The sequence below is a fragment of the Terrapene carolina genome, unplaced genomic scaffold (assembly GCF_002925995.2).
Source record: "Terrapene carolina triunguis isolate 2854851 unplaced genomic scaffold, T_m_triunguis-2.0 Scaffold93, whole genome shotgun sequence".
NCBI classification, from domain to species: domain Eukaryota; kingdom Metazoa; phylum Chordata; order Testudines; family Emydidae; genus Terrapene; species Terrapene triunguis.
In genome coordinates, this window is record NW_020664444.1 from 2,914,526 (window position 1) to 2,933,090 (window position 18,565).

Below are 18,565 nucleotides of genomic sequence, written 5' to 3' on the forward strand. Positions count from 1 at the left end.
AGGACGCGGCTTTTTTTTTTCGCTCCGCCGGCAGCCCCGGGCGTTGTGGGGCCCTCTTAGGCGCGGGGCCCCATTCCGGGGAATCGGCCGAATCGGCTTAAAGCCGGCCCTGCGTTGTGCGGTGGATCCAGGTGCCGACATGGCTGGTACCAAACACTGCAGAGAGCTGAATCTCCCTCCTCTCTCCCATCAGGCAGGCACAGACATGCCCCCCCCCCCCCTCCGGAGCTCTCCCCAGAAAAGCTCTGTTCTTTTCTGGCTTAACCCAGGCTCACCCAGGCGTCACTGTGTGGCTTTACCAATTACTGCAGACCCGGGGTGGCTTGGCCCTGGATGTAGCCCATTGCAGCAGTAGATGGGGGTGGGGAAGGCCTGTGATGGGACCTGCTTGGGGGGGCACTCTCCTCGGGATTGTTCGTGCAGGGTTTTGTTTGTGGTCTTTGCAGCTCTCCGTCTTTCAGGGAGCCAGGCGAGTTCTGGGCGCTCGCAGGCTGTCGCCCGAGGTTACTCTCCCTTTGTCAGGGGAGGCAGGATGACTGTCCATTGCCCTTCGCTATGTGTCTTGATTGGAAGCATTTAAAGAGGGCTAGCTATAGATTGGTTTTTGGGGGGCTCTGAACAGGCAAACGTCTCCTTGCCTGCAGGGACCAGCTGTCATTCTAAGTCTGAAGTGCCAGGCCCACCTGTGGGGCTAGGAACCCGCTTGTGGAACAGGGCTACTCCTGCCAGCGTCGCACCAGAGGGCCCTCGTGTGAGGACCACAGTCTGTGAGACACCGAGTGCTGCCTGCGGGCTCCCACGCGATGCCCGTTGGCTGTACTGAGCCAGGGGCTGTTTCTGTGGCTGTTGGGTTTCTCTCACAAGTGTCTGGCTCCCCTCTCTGTTGCTGAGTGAGGAATCTGCTTCTTCTGAGGGTGTCTCGGTCTCTCTCCTCACCCTGCCACCTCAGTCTCATCAACCCAACAAGCTGGCGTTGGTCTCTGCCGCCAAGGGGAGGTAGCTGTATGCTGGCTTTCCTCCCAGGCACGGAGGCAGCTTCCTCTCTGACTTGTTCAGGCAGGCCTCCCTGGGGCAGGGTGGGAGCTGGCAAGGACGCCAGCCATGGGTCCAGCTTGGCTCCTTCCAGACCGAGCTCCACCACCACGTCACCTGTTCGTAAACAACTGGTATTTGCACAGGTCTTGACAGGGAGCCTGGTGGAGGCTCCTGTGGACTCTGAACCAGCGCGCTCAGCCCCCGCGGGGCATTCCACGGGGAGCAGGTACACCTCCCTCGGACGGTGCTGACAGGGGGGTCCCCCTCTTACTGGCCCACGGGCCCCCAGTGCGCAGCATGACTCTAGCTGGACAGAGCCCCTTTAAAGCAGACCCGTGACTTGCCTCCCAGTTACTCCTTTCCCTTGCAGTCAAGCCGCTCTCTTTCCAAAGCGCAGCGTGACCTGCCCGGGGTCCAGCGGGGTCGGTTTGTGCTGCGTTGGGTTCACACACTTCCTTGTGACAGTTTATCCTGAAGCACGACAAGTACCGATACCTGCGGGAGGTCGAGCGTTTCCCCAACAGCCTCAACCCCCACGTCCCAGACACCCTGTCCCTGCTGAAGAGCATCCTGTCGCAGGTGATGGACAAACACAGACACTCCAGCTGGATCCACATCGGAGCCGACGAGGTAAGAGCTGGGGAGGCTCCTCTCCGCCCCCTGCCGGCTCTGGGAGTTATTTGGGGGGGGGGAGGGCTCATTTGTATTGCAATAGCCCCAACTGTAGATTGGGACCCCGCTGTGCTAGGTGCTGTACTAACACAACGACTGCCCCTGCCTTGACAAGCTTACTGCCTAATGGTCTAAGGAGGGACACACTAGACAATCGCCAATTCTAGGTGCAATGGCCTCTGTTGCTTACGACCGCCCCTCTGGGTAGAGGGAAGGGAAGAGGAACAAAACATCTGGAGAAGAGGTTTGCAGAGCTACGCCACCTTCCATCACACTGAGCGCAGCTTGTAGTGGCTTCATTGCAGGCTCTGGGGTCTGTAAACAGAAGCTATGATCGCTACAAAGTGCTTCCCCCTCTGCATACTGCACCAGTGAAATGCAGCCCCTTGTGGGGTGCAGGGTAGCAGCTCTATGGTGCCCGACACTGGGTTGGGAGGAGGTGACATTTTTGGCCAAAGGACACGGGAACAAACTCTTGCATGTTACGCAGTGTCCCCTGGGTTCTCTAACGGCTTTGCAGAGCAGATGGGGCCTGGTGTTTCAAAGCATCCTGCAAAGGTCCCATGAGCAGTAAAGTGCCTATAACTCCATTTGCCCACCCTGCAGGGGTGAAGGGCTGAGTTGTCACAGCCTGCGTGTGAGCTTGGGGTTAGTGGGGGAGAATCGAGCTGTGTTCCAAGGCTGGTCGGAGGTGCCCACCTTCGCTCCTGGGAAGCTAGTTTAAACAGTCTCGCACCAGCCCCGAGAAAGGTCTATCTGCTGCTCAGACAAGCGTTGGCCTTGTTGGGGAGAGCCCCATTGTGGGGGTGATCCTTCACCCAGAAGAGACAGCACTGTGCCCACAAGCTCTTCAGAGCGCTTTCCTCTGCCACTGTCATCTCCTCTGTCTGTCTGGAGTCCGGCTCAACCGACCGTGGTATGGTCGTGTGTGGCGAAGCTGTGTCCCCTCCGCATGTTGCTGGCACTTGGGTCCGTCTCGTCTGACCGCTTCGCCTAGTCGCTGCGTGTAGCTGTTGTGTAGGACTGAGGAGAGGCGTGATCTCTGTGGGGCTGCACTGGGGAGGGGTCTGGCGCAGGGGGGCGGTTTCCCATCATTGCTCCCTGGGTGCATCGCTCTAGGAAGGACGTAAACCTTGCTCGCTCTTCACTCAGTGCCTGTTTACGGAGGTTAGTAAGCTTCTGATCTTAACAATAGTTTCCCTTCCGGTAAATCCAGGTCTTTCATCTAGGGGAAGGGATGGATTCCAAGAACTGGATCAGCCGCAGCGATGGAGACGTGGGGAAGATGTACCTGAATCACATCAAGGAGGTTGTGAACTTCATCGTGAACCAGTACAAGGGACTCCAAGTCCTCATGTGGGACGACATGCTGAGGAAGATCAGCGTGGGAGCCATCCAAGGTCAGGGTGGCTTTGTGCTCATCTCCAGGAGCAGTTAGTTGTAGGGGATTTTCTAGGGTGACTCTTGCGTATGTCTCAGGAGCAGCATCCCAGTCACATCCTCATGCTGCTGTGGTGGTCCAGCTGCCCGGAGGGCACCTGTAATGCCCCTCCACCTCCAGCGGTGTTGTCTGGGAGGAGTCAGGGCAGGGGAGAAAGTGTAGCACTGAGACTAGAGTGTGTCCTGGGGGTTTGGTGGTGTCCCTGCCAGGAGCAGTGGAAGGTCCCTAAAAAGTGTGTGTGGGGGGGGGGCGCACAGGCCCACCATGGCCCCGCCCTTCACGCTGCCCCTTCCCTTGAGGCCCTGCCCCCGCTCACTTCTCTGAGCCCCCTCCCCCCATTGCTTTTAATAGTGATGGGTCCAGGGTCCCCTGTTGCCCACCCCCTTCCAGCACCCCTGGTTCCCGCCCATAGTGCGGAATGCTTCAGGGCTCACTTATATCAGTGCAGTTTGGAGTTGTGTATCCTGCACACGGTCACCCCGACTCTTCGTGTAGGGAGTAAGGGGGGATCTGGGCTGGTGGAATGAGGTGTGGGGGGGTTTCCCCAGCAGCCTTCTCTCTCCTCCCCGGGAGCTATTGGCAGAGATGCTGTTGCATTCTCTCTCCTCCGGGTTTTTTTGTCCTGCAGAATCTGGCATCGCGAAGCATGCCTCCCCGGTGCTGTGGTTCTACGCCCCAGACTTTGACACGGAGCAGACAGGTAAGGGGCAGAGCCTGTGACGGTTTCATCCGTGAGCTGCTTTGTGGGACTTGCCTGATTGCATGTCAGGCGGCTAAAGGCCAAGTTGAGCCCTGGTGTAAGCTGGGGACAGCTCCGTGGAAATCAGGGTCACGTTTCCTTTGTGTCCTGCCCTGCTGATGTCCTTCACTTTGTCTCCGTTGTGACTGTGACTTTTGTGCCAGGGACCCCTGGTGCCTAGGAGATTGGCGGCGTCCCTTTATTTCACTGCCCAGGGACTGCCAGCTGGAGACCCTCTTACTCTTTGCTAGTCTGGGTAACTTAAAGGTAGCGTAGGATCTACGATGGAGCCTAACAAACCTCTGAGCCACCCGCCAGCCTCCTGTTGCCGGCCCCAGACCAGACGAACGGATAGGTGGGTAATTGTGTTAACAGCTCTCGGGCTGGTGCGTGTGCCCATGCCTACGGCTCAGCAAGAGGACCAGTGCGTCTCCCCCCTCAGCTTGCCAGCCACACAGCGGTGCTGATGAGTCTGTGTGGGGCCCGTGGCTGACCCCCGCCAGGGGCACTCTGCGTTAGCACCTTGGGAGCGCTGTGTTGAAGCTCAGTGTTGGCGCTGGCAGATGTTTTCCAGCTGTTTGCTGATCTTGGTATCTCCTTCTTTCCTAGGAAAGTTTATTTCAAAGTACGCAGACAGTGGCTTCAAATCGGTGTGGTTCGCGAGCGCCTTTAAAGGCACCACCGGCCCTGCGCAGGCCTGGACCCCTTTAAATTACCACCTGAAAAACCACCTGAGCTGGCTGAAGGTGATCCAGGCCATGTCCAAGTTCCCATTCATCAAGTTCCAGGGAATTGCCCTCACTGGGTGGCAGAGGTGAGGCGCGGCAGGGGGAACGGCTGTCCCTCTGGGCTTGCAGAGAACCTCTCCCCGGCGGGGGAATGGATGGGGAGAGGGCGAGCGAGACCAGAGCAGCCACCGGCGTTGCTCACTCTGCTGTGCCATGGCCTCAGCTGGAATGCTGCCTTCAGGCCGGGGCGACCCCTGAGTGGGAAGACGCCGACGACCGGCCAGGAGCTTGGAGAAGAGCCTCAGACAGGATTAGTGAGCTGGGGGGAGGGAGGGAGGTCATGGGGGAGTGAGACAGAAATCGTCCCAGCTTGGCTGGGTGGCTGAGGGGAGGGTCTATCAGTCTGGAAATAAGCGAGGGGTCATGTCACGGCGGGTGACACAAGGCGGGGAGAGGGGTAGGGAACTAGGGGCAACGGCATCCGGAGAGATGGGGCAAAACAGACTGAGCCTGCAGGAGGATCCCTTCACCGGCGGCTCCTTCTCCTGAGGGGAAGGGTGAAAGCTGCCACGGGGGGGACTGGACAGAACTCGAATAGGGAGAGCCCTGCCCCGGTTAGATAGAAACCCACCCCGAATCCCAGGCTGTGCAGTCCCCAGCAGAGTCACCGGCTGCTGCAGAATGTTCCTCTTCTGGCCTGTGGCTACGCCCCGCAGCACCGGTGCGCCAGCCTGCTGGAACGGCTCTCAGAGGGGCTGCTTGCAGCACAGACGAGCAGAAGCTGGCGTGGAGCTCTGGCGAGAAACGGGCAGGGATAGCTGCGGGGCTGGCAGGAGTCCCTCGGGGCAGTGGGAGTTGAGGATTCCTGCGGGGGTCAGGACAGCTTAGGGACCCTACAGATCGTCAGTGGAAGGATCTGGGGCTGTCCGCTGCTGCGGTGTGTGCGTCCGCCTCCCAGTGCGATGCCAAGGGACTACGGGGAGATGGCAGAACAGCTGGCATCGGGTGATGGTTTGGGGACACCGTTCTGCAGGCGGTTCCGCAGCGTGACCATGTGCTGCTCTCCTGTCCCCGCAGGTACGACCACTACTCCGTGCTGTGTGAGCTGCTGCCGGTGGGGATCCCGTCCCTGGCCATGTGTCTGCAGACGCTGGTGAACGGTGAGGGGCTCGCTGCCAGGGCATGCAGTGCGGGGTGGGGCCAGCAAGCCTGAATTAACCCAGCCCTCTAATGTGAGAGGCGGCAAGGTCTAGCAATTAGACCAGGTGACTAGGAGTCAGGACTCCTGGGTTCTATTCCTGGGTTTACCACTGACCCCTTGTGCGGTTTAATGTATGGCTTCCTCTAAGACTTCGTACAAAAAACTGTGTTTAGCCCAATTTTTAACTGTTTCATTGAGGTGTATGAGCTCTATAGTTACCCCTTTTGACCCAAGCAGTTGGCCAGTGTTCAAGATCTTGTGGGTTGTTTTTGTTGCGCGGCGAAATCGATGGTGGAGTCAGGTGTTTCTCTGCAATATTTACAAAGGCTGGACACACAGTTCTGCGTCCCTGGACACAGGAGGAATCGAACAGGAGGCAGTGTCTTTACTCACAGCTCCCAGCCTCTTGCCAGCAAGCACTCTGCTTTAAAAGCTCTCTTGGGGCCACGTTCCCAGTGCTTTTCTGGCTGTCTCCTTGGCTTTCTGGCTGCTTCCCACACTTATCCTGGACGAAAGGCAGCTGTCATACCCACCAGCATCAATGACGTATCACTCAGCCTCTATCATTATATGGAGCTATACATTTTATATATATAAAATAAAATGTATAGCTCATCGCCCGTAACTTACAGGAATGAGCTCTACTGCTTTGTGCACCCTTCCTAGGAGCATAACTCCATTTGTCCACACTAGGGGGATGTACAGCTTTAACTATCCAGGTTTCAAACCGATCTAGGTAAAGCTGTACCAATAGTGTGTGTAGACCAGTCCTTCGTGACTTGCCCAGGAGCACCCAGGGCATTGGAGAGAGCGCTGGGATTAACCTAGCCCACCATGCTTGGCGCTCCTGTGGTGGGAGGAGGAATACCAGAATTGTGCAGTTCTCTGGCAAGATACTGAGTGTTTCTGTGGCCTCAGCCCAGCCTGCCTGCTAAATACATGCACACTGCTCGCTCCAGGAGTGTTGCTCACTAGGTGAGCAATGCAGTTGTGCTGTTTGTTTCCCCGATGGGTGAATATTTTGTCCTGGAAAAGCAGCTGGTTTGGCCTTGAACCTGCATGTTGGCAGCCAGGAGGGGAACGGTTGCCTGTAAAATAGTATTGAGCTTTTGGGGGGCATTTTGGTCCTTCGTGCTATTTTTATTAAGTGATCACAGTCAAGATGCTCTTCCTGCGGGGTTGGGGTGGAGGTATGCGTGCGCACACACACTATAATCCAGATGAGGTTGAGCAGAGCTTTCTGTCCAAGAGCTGATGTTTCAGAATGCTGTACCGTCCCCACGCATTCTCTGATTGCTTTCAGAATCGCTGTGCCGCATCGGGACCAGGGAGGGGGCTGGTGGGGGAAACGTGAGGTCATTTGACCCAGGGGTTCCCCAGACACAGCCCCTTGAACAAGCTAGCAGTGTCTAGGGTTCCAAAGGCCCTCAGATGCCTAGGGAGGCCGTGCTGGAAGTTGGTATGCCTGGCAGGCGCTGGGGTTGGCTAGTAGCTGGTGTTCCTCCATAGTCCGTACGATATCCGTCCTGTGCATTTGGCCTGTTTGTGGCTTGATGCTCGCAGTGCTCTCCTGGGTATTTGTTTTTCCCTTTATAATGGGGACAGCCACAGTGCCTCTGCCCACGTGCCTGCGGGCTCCCATTTCCCCGGCATGTGGGGAGATGGGGAGGAGCTGGCCAGCTGGGATGCTCTGTTGGGGGACCGCTCGCCACTCTAAGGGTACGTCTAGCCTCGGCGCTGGGGGCAGCTCCCAGCCCATGGAGATGTACTCGCGTAGCTCTCATTCAGCTGGCACACGCTACGCATAGTGGACCTGCGGTGGTCAGTGGGGCTGGCCACCCCGAGCACGGACCCAGGGGTTCCAGACAGGTTCCTCCCGCCGCTGCCTGCGCTCCTACAGCTACGCTGCTGTCCTTACCACGCTGGCTGGATGGGTGCTACCGCGGGTGTGTCTCCTCAGATGGGGACCACACCCCCAGCTCCACGTGCAGACATGACCTACAGATGACGGTGCCCCCCTTTGAGCTCCTAGCAAGCTGCCAGTACAGCCCCCCTTGGGTGAAGTTTAGACTCCCTCTCAGGGCTTCTTCTGCCTGCACTGGCCCGTCCTCTCCCCTTCCGCTAACCCGTGTGTCGTCTCCTCCCCCTCTAGGTGGATTTACTGAAGCAACTAAAAAGAGAATCCTGGACATGTTGGGCTTCCAGAGCATCAATCTAGAGAAGAGCATGTGGTACGTTGCTCAGGCCCGTCGGTTCCCAGGGCTGCTGCCCGGCCCCTGTGGATCCGAGTGCTTCCCCTGGGCAGTGTTGAGCAGTCACGGAGCCCAGCCGGCCTGCTGTGTCCTAGTCCTTCCGGTGGCTCTTGTTTGTGGGGTGGTACCAGCACATCCCAGGAGCCCGCTGCACCTCGTGTGTGTGTGTGTGTGTGTGTGTGTGTGTGTGTGTGTGTCTGAGGCATTTGTCTGACCCCCCCCGTAGTGGAGCACCTCACCCCCTGAGGCAGGGCAGGGCTGTATCTCCCTTGTACGGATGGGGCCAGGCAGCACAGAGAGACTGAGTGATCCGCTCCAGGTATGTCACGGGGAGTCTGGGTCTCCTGCATTGCAAGCTAGTGCCCTAACCACTAGGCCTTTCTTCTCTGTCTAACCCACCAATCCTCTGTTTTAGCCACTGCTTCCATAGCGATGACCCTTCCTCCGAAGCGGGCAGGTTCCGTGCCCACTGGACTCGTCGGCAGCAGGTGCTTGGCGTGAAGGCATCTCATGCCTACGCCCCAACAGCCTCCATGTATCTCCCCCGCCCCTCTCCTGCGACAGGCTTGGTGCCTCGGTCCAGCGGGCAGGCGACCGGCGTCACTTTGAACCTGGTCTCCAGGCACCCCTCGGTTAGCACCTTCTTGCACTGGGGTGCTACTCGCCTTGTCTTGTGGTGGCTGCTGGCTAATGGGCTAGTGGTTCAGTTCGTTTCTAGCAGCCTCTGTAGCCCTTCAAAGCTCTGGCAAAATGTGCTTCATAACTTCTCTAAGCATCGTCTGTGAAAGCCTCAGAGGTGGATCCAAGCACCTGTGTGTAGATTCTCTCTAAAGGCTCCTTAACGGCAAGATAATCGAAAGTCCTGCCCTGGTGCTGATGTTCCAGCAGCTGCGTCCTAACACCCAAACTCTGAGTCCACGGAGTCGTCTGGCTCCGAGGATCCTTCCTTCCCTGGTGTGACCACAACTCCAGCTGATGGCAAAAGGCTTCTCATCCGGGGCTGGATCAGTCCAGCCACGCCACTTGTGATTCTCTAGCGCAGGGGTTCTCAAACGTCTGCACTGGTGACCCCTTTCACACAGCAAGCCTCTGAGTGCGACCCCCCTTATACATGAACAACACATTTTTATATATTTAACCCCATTATAAATGCTGGAGGCAAAGCAGGGTTTGGGGTGGAGGCTGACAGCTCGCGACCCCCCGTGAAATAACCTCGTGACCCCCTGAGGGGTCCTGACCCCCAGTTTGAGACCCCCTGCTCGAGCGGGTAAAACACCGGGGGGGCGGAGGAACTCTCTTGCATTCAGAGGGTGCAGTCGTTAGACAGGTAGCCTGGGATTTGGGAGACTCTGCTTCATTCCCCTGCTCTGCCATAGACGCCTGTGTGACCTTGGGCAAGTCACTTAGCCTCTCTGTGCTGCCATTCCCACTTATGCCATGGAGACAACAGCCCTGCCTGCCTCACGGGGTGTTGTGTGGGTAAATACGTCCGATACTGAGGTGCTCAGACACTCTGGTGATTGGGGGGGGCAGCTGAGGAACTCAGACAGCACCCAGAAAGGAACTATCTCCAGAATACGGCAAGCTCCTTTGTTTTACGAACCTAAAACATCTGCCGTAAGAACTGTGTAACCGGTATCCCTCTCGTCTATCAGTCCATGTCCTCTTAGTGGGATCTAGTCTCTCCCCATCCATTTGAGCCTGTTATCCACATCATGACCCAGTCCCTGGCATAGAACAGGACCTGCTGTGTGACACACAGCTTAGGGGAAGTCATGGGTGGCCTTTGGGGGGGTCTCTCGTCTTTCCTGTCTTGCTTGGAAACTTGCCCACGTCCTTATTAATTAAATGCCAACTTTCTGTAGCCATTGGCCCAAGCCAAAAAGGCTTGGTGGGGATGAAATAGCGGCTGCCCAGCACTTTGGAGTAGGAAGCTGGGTGTCCTCTGGTTCCAAAAAGGTTGGTCGCATTAACCAGCGACTGGATGAAATGGAAAGTCCCCTGTACCAGCTCTGAGAGCAAATGGGGATTTGGGGATCTGCTTCCTTAGTTGTATTAGTAACTATCCCATGGCTCATGTCTGCTCCTGCCGTGTGTTTCTCCTAGTGAAGGGAATGGTGCATTTCCAGGCTCTGAAATCTATCGCATGGTCGAGCAAATCAATGGCCAGTTAAAAGAGAGCATTGCGAAAGTCCTGGAGGAAGAAAGGTAACTGAGTGCTGTGGGGGCTGGAAGCGGGGCTCTGTACCCTACCCTAGTCTCCTGGCTCATGTCTAGGAGTGCTGGAGTCTGGGTGCTGGGAACCAACCCAAAGGGTTGGATTGTCTGGGTGCGGGGCGGTTACTGGAGCTTCTTTCTGGGCTCTGCTACGTCTAGCTTTCGTCCAGCGGTGTGCAGAATCAGTGACTCCTTCCAGGCTCCTGGCCCAGCTCCATTCAGTCTCTCTTCCTGCCCAGCCTCCACCCTTCAGGGTCCTTGTCCCAATCTCCCCTTTCCGCTGCATGCACACATACCCTGGCCCCTCCAGCTCTAGCCTCCTCTGCATTCGAGTCAGGCTTATTCCTCCTGGGCACATGGGGGAGACATGCTGCTTGCTCTCAGCTTGTGTCCAGCACCACGGCCTCCCCCAGCCGCCGTGGGGAGCAATTTCAGGGAAAGTCCTGCTAAGCCCCTGCAGCCTCAGGACGGGGCATGCTCGGGTGCGCGGTGGGGATAGTGCATGTACAGTCCAGTTGCACTAGGAGCTGTGTGGGGATGGAGCATGCTCAGTACAGATGGAAGCTTTGGAGAATGTAGCTGCCAAACTCGAACAAGTCTCTACCGAGCATGTGCAAACTGAGATGATTTTATTTTTTCATAGGCTTATAATTTGGCCAAATTTGGGTAGTTTTTCCACAGGAATGGCAAAAGGCACCGCCCTGACACCAGGGCAACACCCCTGCCACATTTCAAATCCCTGCCCCAAAGCATGGGGGTGCTGGAGCTTCTCAAGGAAAAAGGTGGTCAGATTATTATTTTTTAACCCGGTTTAACGTATTTTTCCCTAATCACGTACTACAAACAGCTGAACCCTTTTCACTAAAACTTTAACATAAAAACTCAGCCTAAGGCAGACGCCTGGCATGGGAAACTTTGGCCCAAAGAAGCTAGTGTTTGGCAAAGTTATAAGCAAGTGGAAAGTGTTGGACAACTCTCAAGTAGAGATGTTGCTGCCAGGCCTGCCCGTAGTCCAGTTCTTTGGCGATTTTGTTATGGGGCTCCCCCACCGGGGTTAGCTGTCGCTGGCGAGACCTGCTAGGGGGAGAGGCGTAGTTACAAAACAACTAACCTGGTGTTTCTGGGGTGGGGTCCATTTGTCTGTCTCTCACGTCAGCGCCATCAAGGGCTGGTTCAGCCCGTACCACAGGAAGCACCAGTTCGGTAACCCGCGCAACCTGGAGAACTTCGGCACCAAGGTGTTGAAGTACGTGGGGCTCCCTTGGTCTGCTCTTGGGGGTGGGGTAGGCGGGAGTCGTACCGCTGGGTGGGCCTGGCGGAGTCTCTTGTGATGGGCTCCTGGGAAGGGGAACGGAAGCGAGCGCTCGCCTTCCCGGGGCTCTTCTCCGAGGCGGAGTGAAGGCCTTGTGCCACGAGCGAGGCCTCCGCCCGCAAGGTCCCCACCGAGCAGGAATCTGAACTCAGCCCTGTGTGAACCTCCGCGGGGCATGGAGCTGAGAGGAGCAGTATGGGCCAGCCCTGGGGAGGGCATGCAGGGAGGGAGCGCCATGTGCCCTGGGAAGGCAGTGCCCAAACCAAGTTGCCTGTGTTGCTGAGAGCCAGGGTTGGTCTCTCACAAGCCTGAACCTTGATCCCTCCCCCCCCAACCCTTCTCTCTGTCTGCGGGGGGAAGGGGCAGCTTCCCTCAGCCCCTTTGGGGAGGTCACATCCAAAGCGGCAGCCCTAACTTGAGCTGAATCCTGGCCGCTGAGTGTTGTCAGGGCCCAGGGGCTCCCAGAGCAGTGCTCACAGCAGTGGTCTGCTACTCTCCTGTGGCCAGGGGCCAGTGGCCTCTTCCCAGCCGCTAGAGGTCCCTGGGTCTCTTGACGTGGCAATGACGTGTCGGCAGGTGACACTCCCACAAAGCCCCGTTCTGCCTTCCTGGGGCCGGTGGGGCGGGGGCCGGTTACATACCAGGCAGTTCGTTCTAAAATGATGGGAGGAGGGCTGGGCTGGGAGCTGAGACCGGGGTCCTAGGCCTGGCTCTGCTCTAAGCTTCCCAAGTGACTTTGGACCAACCCCTGCCCCCCCTGGGCTCGGCTGCCCCTCTGTAAAGCAGGGAGGAGGAGGAGGGCCTTCCACCCAGGGGTCTTGTGGGCCTTATGGGGCACCATCAACTTCCAAAAGAGTGTTGGGGTCTGGGCCTGCCCCGGAGCCCCCGCCGGTCGCCATGGCGATGCAGTTGCCCACCCCTGCTATGTTGAAAGGACTCTGTCCCCGTGGCTGGGGGGTGTTGGGAGGAGCTCATAGAACGGAGCCTTTCACCTGTACCCGGAGCGCTGTGCAGAGCAGAGCCTAAGTCCATGGGGAGATCTTTCCATGACAGGCGCTTGGCTGGTGATAGGTGCGATGCTGTGGGGTTTGTCTGGTCGATGGTGCCCCTCTGACTCACTCAGAGTCCCATGGCGACGAGCCCCGGGGTAATGGTTGTTAATCAGCCTGCACCCCTGCAAACGCCGCAGGCTCCAGGCTCTGACGCGCTGCCGCCTTCTGCCGCCAGGGTCCACGAGGACTGGGAGAACTTCATCCAGAACTTCCGCTCCCAGCTGGAGAGCATCTACTTCCCCGACACGGTGGAGGAGTGGATGGAGGAGAACGTCAATCCCTACATGGACCGGCTGCGGGAGTTCGTCCGGGACTACAGGGAGATCATCCGCCTGAACGCCAAGCCCAAGGCCCTGTAGGGGCGGGAGCCCAGGCTGGCTCGCTGCAGTGAGGAGCCCAATTTCACCGCACAGTGAGCTTGAGCTGCCGGGAACGTGGGGACTCTGGCCGGAGCTTATTTCCCCGCGTCGTAGTCCATTAGCAACCCCCAGGCCAGTCTTGTTTCCTGGCTCCCTCTCTGCAGAGGTGGCCACTGGACCTCTCTGTTCCAACCCCTCTTCCCACTAGTCCCTAAAAGCATCTTGAAAAGCATGAACGAGGCCATGGGGAGCCTCTGGGATTGGGCAGCTGTTAATATCTTGGGCTTGGCGCTGCAGTGGCTCTGAGCAGGCCAACCCAGACAGAGGTGCAGCCAGCGAGTCGCTGGCCATCTGAGCTGTGAGCCCTGTGGCCGCAATGAGTTCTCCAGCCTCAGAGCAGTGCCCTGTCCCTGCGTGCCCAGGATCATGCCGTCACTGCGGCTCCCCCAGGAGAGGTGGGATGGGGCTGGCTTGCCTTTCAGCCCCCATCCACGCTCGTCGGGGAGCCCATGGCTCTGGCAGCGCAGACCTGCTCCGCGGATCCCTCTTCTTCGTGGGACCAGGTAGGAAAGCCGTGCCCACCTTCCTCGAGGGGCCCGGGGTGGGTCTGTCCCCAGCCTGGCGCTCCACAAAGCCGTAACAAGGGGAGATGTTTGGGCCTTCCCGGGAAAGCTCTCCCTGCGGCGACCAGCTCGTTTGGGACTGAGACCCCCATCCGCCTCCTGGTGACCCAAAGTGCTGGTGTGTCTGAATGGAACTGCATGAGATGGAGCCTCTCCTCGTGGGCAGCCTTGTGGGGGAGCTGGGTCTCTGCCGACACTCCGGCCACTTGGGGAAGAGCAGCGCCCTGAGTGTAGGCTGGGGAGCGGGTGTCACACGAGGTCTTGTGCTCTTTGCACTAGTTACAGATTGGTGACCCATTGAAAATCGGTGAATCTGTGCCCTCCATGCCAGCGAGGTAATGGGGGCGCTGTCTAGTCCACACTGGCCCCGTAGCAATGGTGAATTCTGGAGATGACTTGCTTAGGCTTCGGGCTGTTTGGAGCAGGGCTTTCCAACGGGCTTGGAGCTGGCCTCGCTCCTGCCAGCCGAGTCGCTGGTAAAACATCCCCTGACTGCAGCAGGTGCAGAGTCCCACAGCGAGCGCTGCTGAAAACTCACCCTTAGCGTTTGTCTGCACTGCAGTCAGAGGTGTCATTGGAGCTCGGGCTCTAATCTAGCGAGCGTGGCTAAAAGCAGCAGTGAAGCTGCAATGAGGTGGGCTAGCAACGTGAGTACGTAGCCAGCAGTCTGGACCGGCGTGTACAGCCTGTGCGGAAGCCATGCTGCCGTGGCCTCACTAGCGAGGTCAAAGCGAATTCCCATAATCCTGCCTGAGCTGCAGTGGCTCCTCCGATTGCAGTGTAGACCTAACCTGAGCTGGTGGTATCTATTTTGGACACTAAGATCTGATGCCCACGATCTGTTTCCTTCTGGAGATGTGGATCTTAACATGCCAAGCGAGTCCCTGAGGAGAGCCGCTGCTCTTCTGCACCAGGGCTCCCCCGTGCAGGACCCCGGGAAATGTTGTGAGTGTTATTGTCCACTGCAGTCTGGGGAAGGGTTAGGCAAATGCTGAATGATTCCTGCTTTAGGAGGCTCCTCCAGGGACAATGCTGCCAAACAGGCGTGCAGGGGGCAGGGTCCTGTTTTGGCAAATAAATGCCCCAGATCAGGAGGATGGTGACAGACCCTGGGCCTTACAGCGGGACACAAATTAGAGACACTAATGGGTATCGGAGAACTCAGAACATGCTGGGGGTCGGCCTGTGGACAGGGACTGGGGGCTGGCCTGTGGGCTCTAAATCCACCTGGAGCTGGGAGTTCTCGCTGCATTGGTGGGACTGACAAAAACCCAATGTGTGAGCTCCCCCTGCTGGTTCCTCAGCAGCGCTGGATGCAGATGCTTCCCCAGACTGTGGTAACACTGATGCCGGTGCAAGAGCCAATGTTTTGGCCTAATTAATGTGCAGTAACTCGGTGTAACAGCAGTCTGTGCAAGCAGCCGTATTAATATCGGTTCCATCTGAGAGGGCAGGAGACTCTGGTGGCTTCTGATCTGGGGAGTAAAAGGCAAGTCCAGGGTGGGAGACCCTGATCTCAAACATCTGAACTTATTGCAAGCAATGGGGTTACAATCCAAAGTGAAGTGTGCGATGTATGGTGTCCTCCCCCCCTCCCCCCCAGTCACAGGGCTGGGGTCCCTCGCAGGTTCTCGCTGTGGGCTGTAGTACAGCGGGATGTTTCATTTCCCCAGGGAAGGTGGCAGACACTGTGCAATAACCCAGGCTTCTCTCGCACTGCCGCTGTCTCTGCACTAGCTGATGTTGCTGTAATACAGTGAGTGACACTTGGGTCCCATGACTACATGGAGAGGACTCCCGTTTGCCAGTGGATCTATTTGGTTTAATATATTGAGCCTAATTTGTTTTTGTACTGTATAGAAAGCTCATGTAATACCGACTTCCACAATAAAGTATTTTCCTAAGAAACTCAGCAAATGGTCACTTGTGGCCAGAGTCCCTCTTACCGATTCTACTGCCCCCTCCGGGCCGCTTCCTTCTCTCTGGGAACAGTGCCTGGGCTGCGGACGGGGCAGCGGGTTAGTGCTAAACAGGCAGTTCTCCCAGGGGAGCCTTGGTTCAAACCCCAGTTTGGCTGCAGGCTGAAAGGGTGGGAAAGGGCGACCGCGTGGACTTCAGCACAACCTAGCCACCCGAGTGGGTACGCGGGGTCCCAGGTGGGCTTGAACTTGTGCTGCTGAGGCTTTGCTGCTCTGGTGCTCCCCTAAGCCATCTGTAATTGAGTTAGTGCGTCCCCATGTGCTGCAATCACCTCTCTGATTGCAGCATCGACGGACACTGCTCTGGTCCACCAGACAACTCCCATGCTATTGGCCAGGAGTGGCAGTCTCCAGGCCCAGGGTCAGACTGTCTGTAGATGCTGCTGTCATGGATGGGAGCTGTGCACGGGGATCCTGGAACAGCAAAAGGTGCGTCGGCAGCAGAGTTATGGGTGGAGGCTGGGCTAGCAGCGGGCTGTGGGTCAGGATTGAGGGGCACTGGCAGAGCTGGGGGTGAGGAGCCCAGGGCTGAGGTAGCAGCGGGCTGTGGGTCAGGATTGAGGGGCAATGGCAGAGCTGGGGGGGGAGTCCGGGGCTGTGGGTCGGGATTGAGGGGCACTGGCGTAGTTGGGGGGAGCCCAGGGCTGGGATAGCAGGGGAGTTGCAGGCCAGGATTGAGGGGTGTTAGTAGAAGTATGATACACTTGCCCTGCACCTGCCCAGGCTTTGCCTGTCTCTGACCCAGCACATCTATTTGTTCATCACGTCCAGGAGCCCTTCCAGCAGCCCCCTCTAACTGTGAATGGGGGAGGCTCCCCCCAGCCCGCCTGCTCAGCCCATGTGCAGCTGAAGCTGTTCCCTGCTGACATGCTTCACACAGCTCCGGTCCAGGGGTGCTGCGGATGGAAACCATCTATTTGGTGTTTGTTACAACATGAAGCCAGGGGGTGTGCCCCTAGTTCCAGCCCCACTGCTCCTGCCCCCCGGGAAGCTGCAAGCCTTGGGTGCATGAGCTGGATGGATTTTTCAGCCAAGAGGTGGCGCTGTTCTCTCTCCATGGACGCCAGCAAGGTGCTTCCCAGGTGCCCGCGGCGCAAGGGGAGCTTGGAAAAGCCGCGGCGTGGCCGCCTGGCAAAGCGTGGGACGTGTCGGCGCCGACACGCAGCCACTGCTCTCCTGGCTGGACCAGGCGCTTCGTATCCGTCTCTTTGGAGTCTGGCGGTCTGGCTGCTCGGGCGCTGCCTCCTGCCTGCGCCGTGAGAACACTGGGGTGCTCCTGGGATTGAGCCGGCCTCGGGCGCTGCTCCGGGGATGCCTGTGGTGCCCCAGAGCGGATGTGTGACCTGGAGTGGGGAGCACCGGGCTGAGCCACGAGGCTGTTTGCAAAGCCCGGCATGTGCTAATGCCATCAGCAGAATTGGCTCTAGAGAGAATGGGTGGAGGGGTTTCTTCTTGGGGTGAGGGGGTGCAGAAAAGCCCCTATTTAAAGGGGGGGGCAGTAGATCAGGGTCTCTAGGCTCCCTGCAGCGCTCGCTATCCTGGCTGACAGCACATCAGGGTGTAGGAAGCGAGAGGCCCAGCCACTGTCCGCTGGCCTGTGGGCTTTAGCTCGCTCTCCTCCCCGTGATGCCTGAGCCCTGCTTAGTTGAAGCGCCCAGAGGCAGAGATAGGTGTAGCTTTGTTTAAAGGCCTGGGCTGCAAAAACCAGCCAGATCTTTATTACTCTGGGCCGTGCAGGCCTCCGTGCTGAGGGAACCGTCATTGTCTCTGGGGAGAGAACCGTCTCTCGGGCAGGGAATCCCTTCCAAGGGCAGCCTGCCCTGCCTCTGGGTCCAGGGGACATATCCAACAGCAACACTAGGAAGACGGGAGGGATGTGCCAATCCAGCCCAGGGCAGAATCAGGCCTTAACAGCTGCAGCCAGGAGTGGGGGGGGGGGAGCTGGGGGCACTCTGGGGCAAGGTCACAAGGAGAGCGCTCCCGGTTTATCATCCCTGCTTGGCACCTGGGGGCAGGAGAGAGCAGCCCTTGCTCCAGAACGACTGTACTCTGGATGAAATGGGAACCCAAGGCTCTAATTCCCCAGCCCCCTCTTTGGGGGAGGTGGAGGAGGGCAGCGGATTGCTGTGGGTCAGTTCTGGGCACTGAACAGGTCTGTAACAGCAGCGAGGGAGCCCCCTGAGCTCCAGGCTCTCTGCCGACGTGCTTCCAACCCCCTCGACTGCTGCGTATTCCGGGCAAGGCCAAGGCAGGGGTGAGCTGGATGAGCTGCCTGCAGCCCATGGCACCAGCCTGCCCCGGCTTGCCGGCCCTGCCTTTGCTGCTGGGCTGGGAACGGCGAATAAGCAGGACAGGGGAGATGCTGACCTGGATCCGTGGCCCTGGAGGCCTGTAAGGAGGCGGAGTCCTTCTCTGCTTAGTGCTAGGCGGGTACCACGGCTGTGGGATCCTGCCATGTGGGGAGCAGAGCCCGGTCTCTCTTCTCACACTCAATGGCGCTGGTGAGAATTTGCCATGTGCTTGCTCTGCCTGTAGCCAACAGCCAGGCAGGTGCCCCCCCTCCAGCTTCCACCACCCAGTTACTGTGTGCAGAATGACCCCAACACCCCTCATCCCAAACTTCCCCAAAACGGCCTCTCCTGGAACACTCTCAGACGTAATTCGCTTTGCTGCTCCTCTAAAGAGACCGAACCCGCTGCTTGGTATCGTGGCTGGAGTTAACAAGCGCATCAACTCAGTCAAAGCCCTGGGCTGGGTGAGAGAAAATGTACAACCAATGTATTTAATGAGAGAGAGGTTGTAAGTGAGTTCCAGTCTAGGGGATAACGCTAGAATGGGTTGCAAACAAACCCTAGCTCTTGGGTCAGGAGGATCCCAGCCTGTGGTCAGCGATTGCATCATCACTGAAATGCAGCTGCTTCTGGGGAGGAGGAAGCCCTCTAACAGCTCCCAGCA

The 18,565-nt window shown here is 58.0% G+C and overlaps 1 protein-coding gene across 2 annotated transcripts in view; it reads left to right on the forward strand.

The window, feature by feature from the left end:
- The window catches only part of LOC112115362 (hexosaminidase D-like), a 30,604-nt gene extending 15,105 nt beyond the window's left edge, over positions 1–15,499 (forward strand). For both annotated transcript variants that reach the window (XM_029911237.1, XM_029911236.1), the window contains exons 7-15: positions 1,501–1,665; positions 2,924–3,107; positions 3,777–3,848; positions 4,497–4,701; positions 5,693–5,775; positions 7,969–8,047; positions 10,175–10,276; positions 11,442–11,531; positions 12,825–15,499. In XM_029911237.1, the coding sequence (XP_029767097.1) occupies positions 1,501–1,665; positions 2,924–3,107; positions 3,777–3,848; positions 4,497–4,701; positions 5,693–5,775; positions 7,969–8,047; positions 10,175–10,276; positions 11,442–11,531; positions 12,825–13,008 (1,164 nt within the window). In that variant the 3' untranslated portion in view covers positions 13,009–15,499. The remainder of the gene's footprint in view (positions 1–1,500; positions 1,666–2,923; positions 3,108–3,776; positions 3,849–4,496; positions 4,702–5,692; positions 5,776–7,968; positions 8,048–10,174; positions 10,277–11,441; positions 11,532–12,824) is intronic.
- The last annotated feature ends 3,066 nt before the right edge of the window (positions 15,500–18,565 follow it).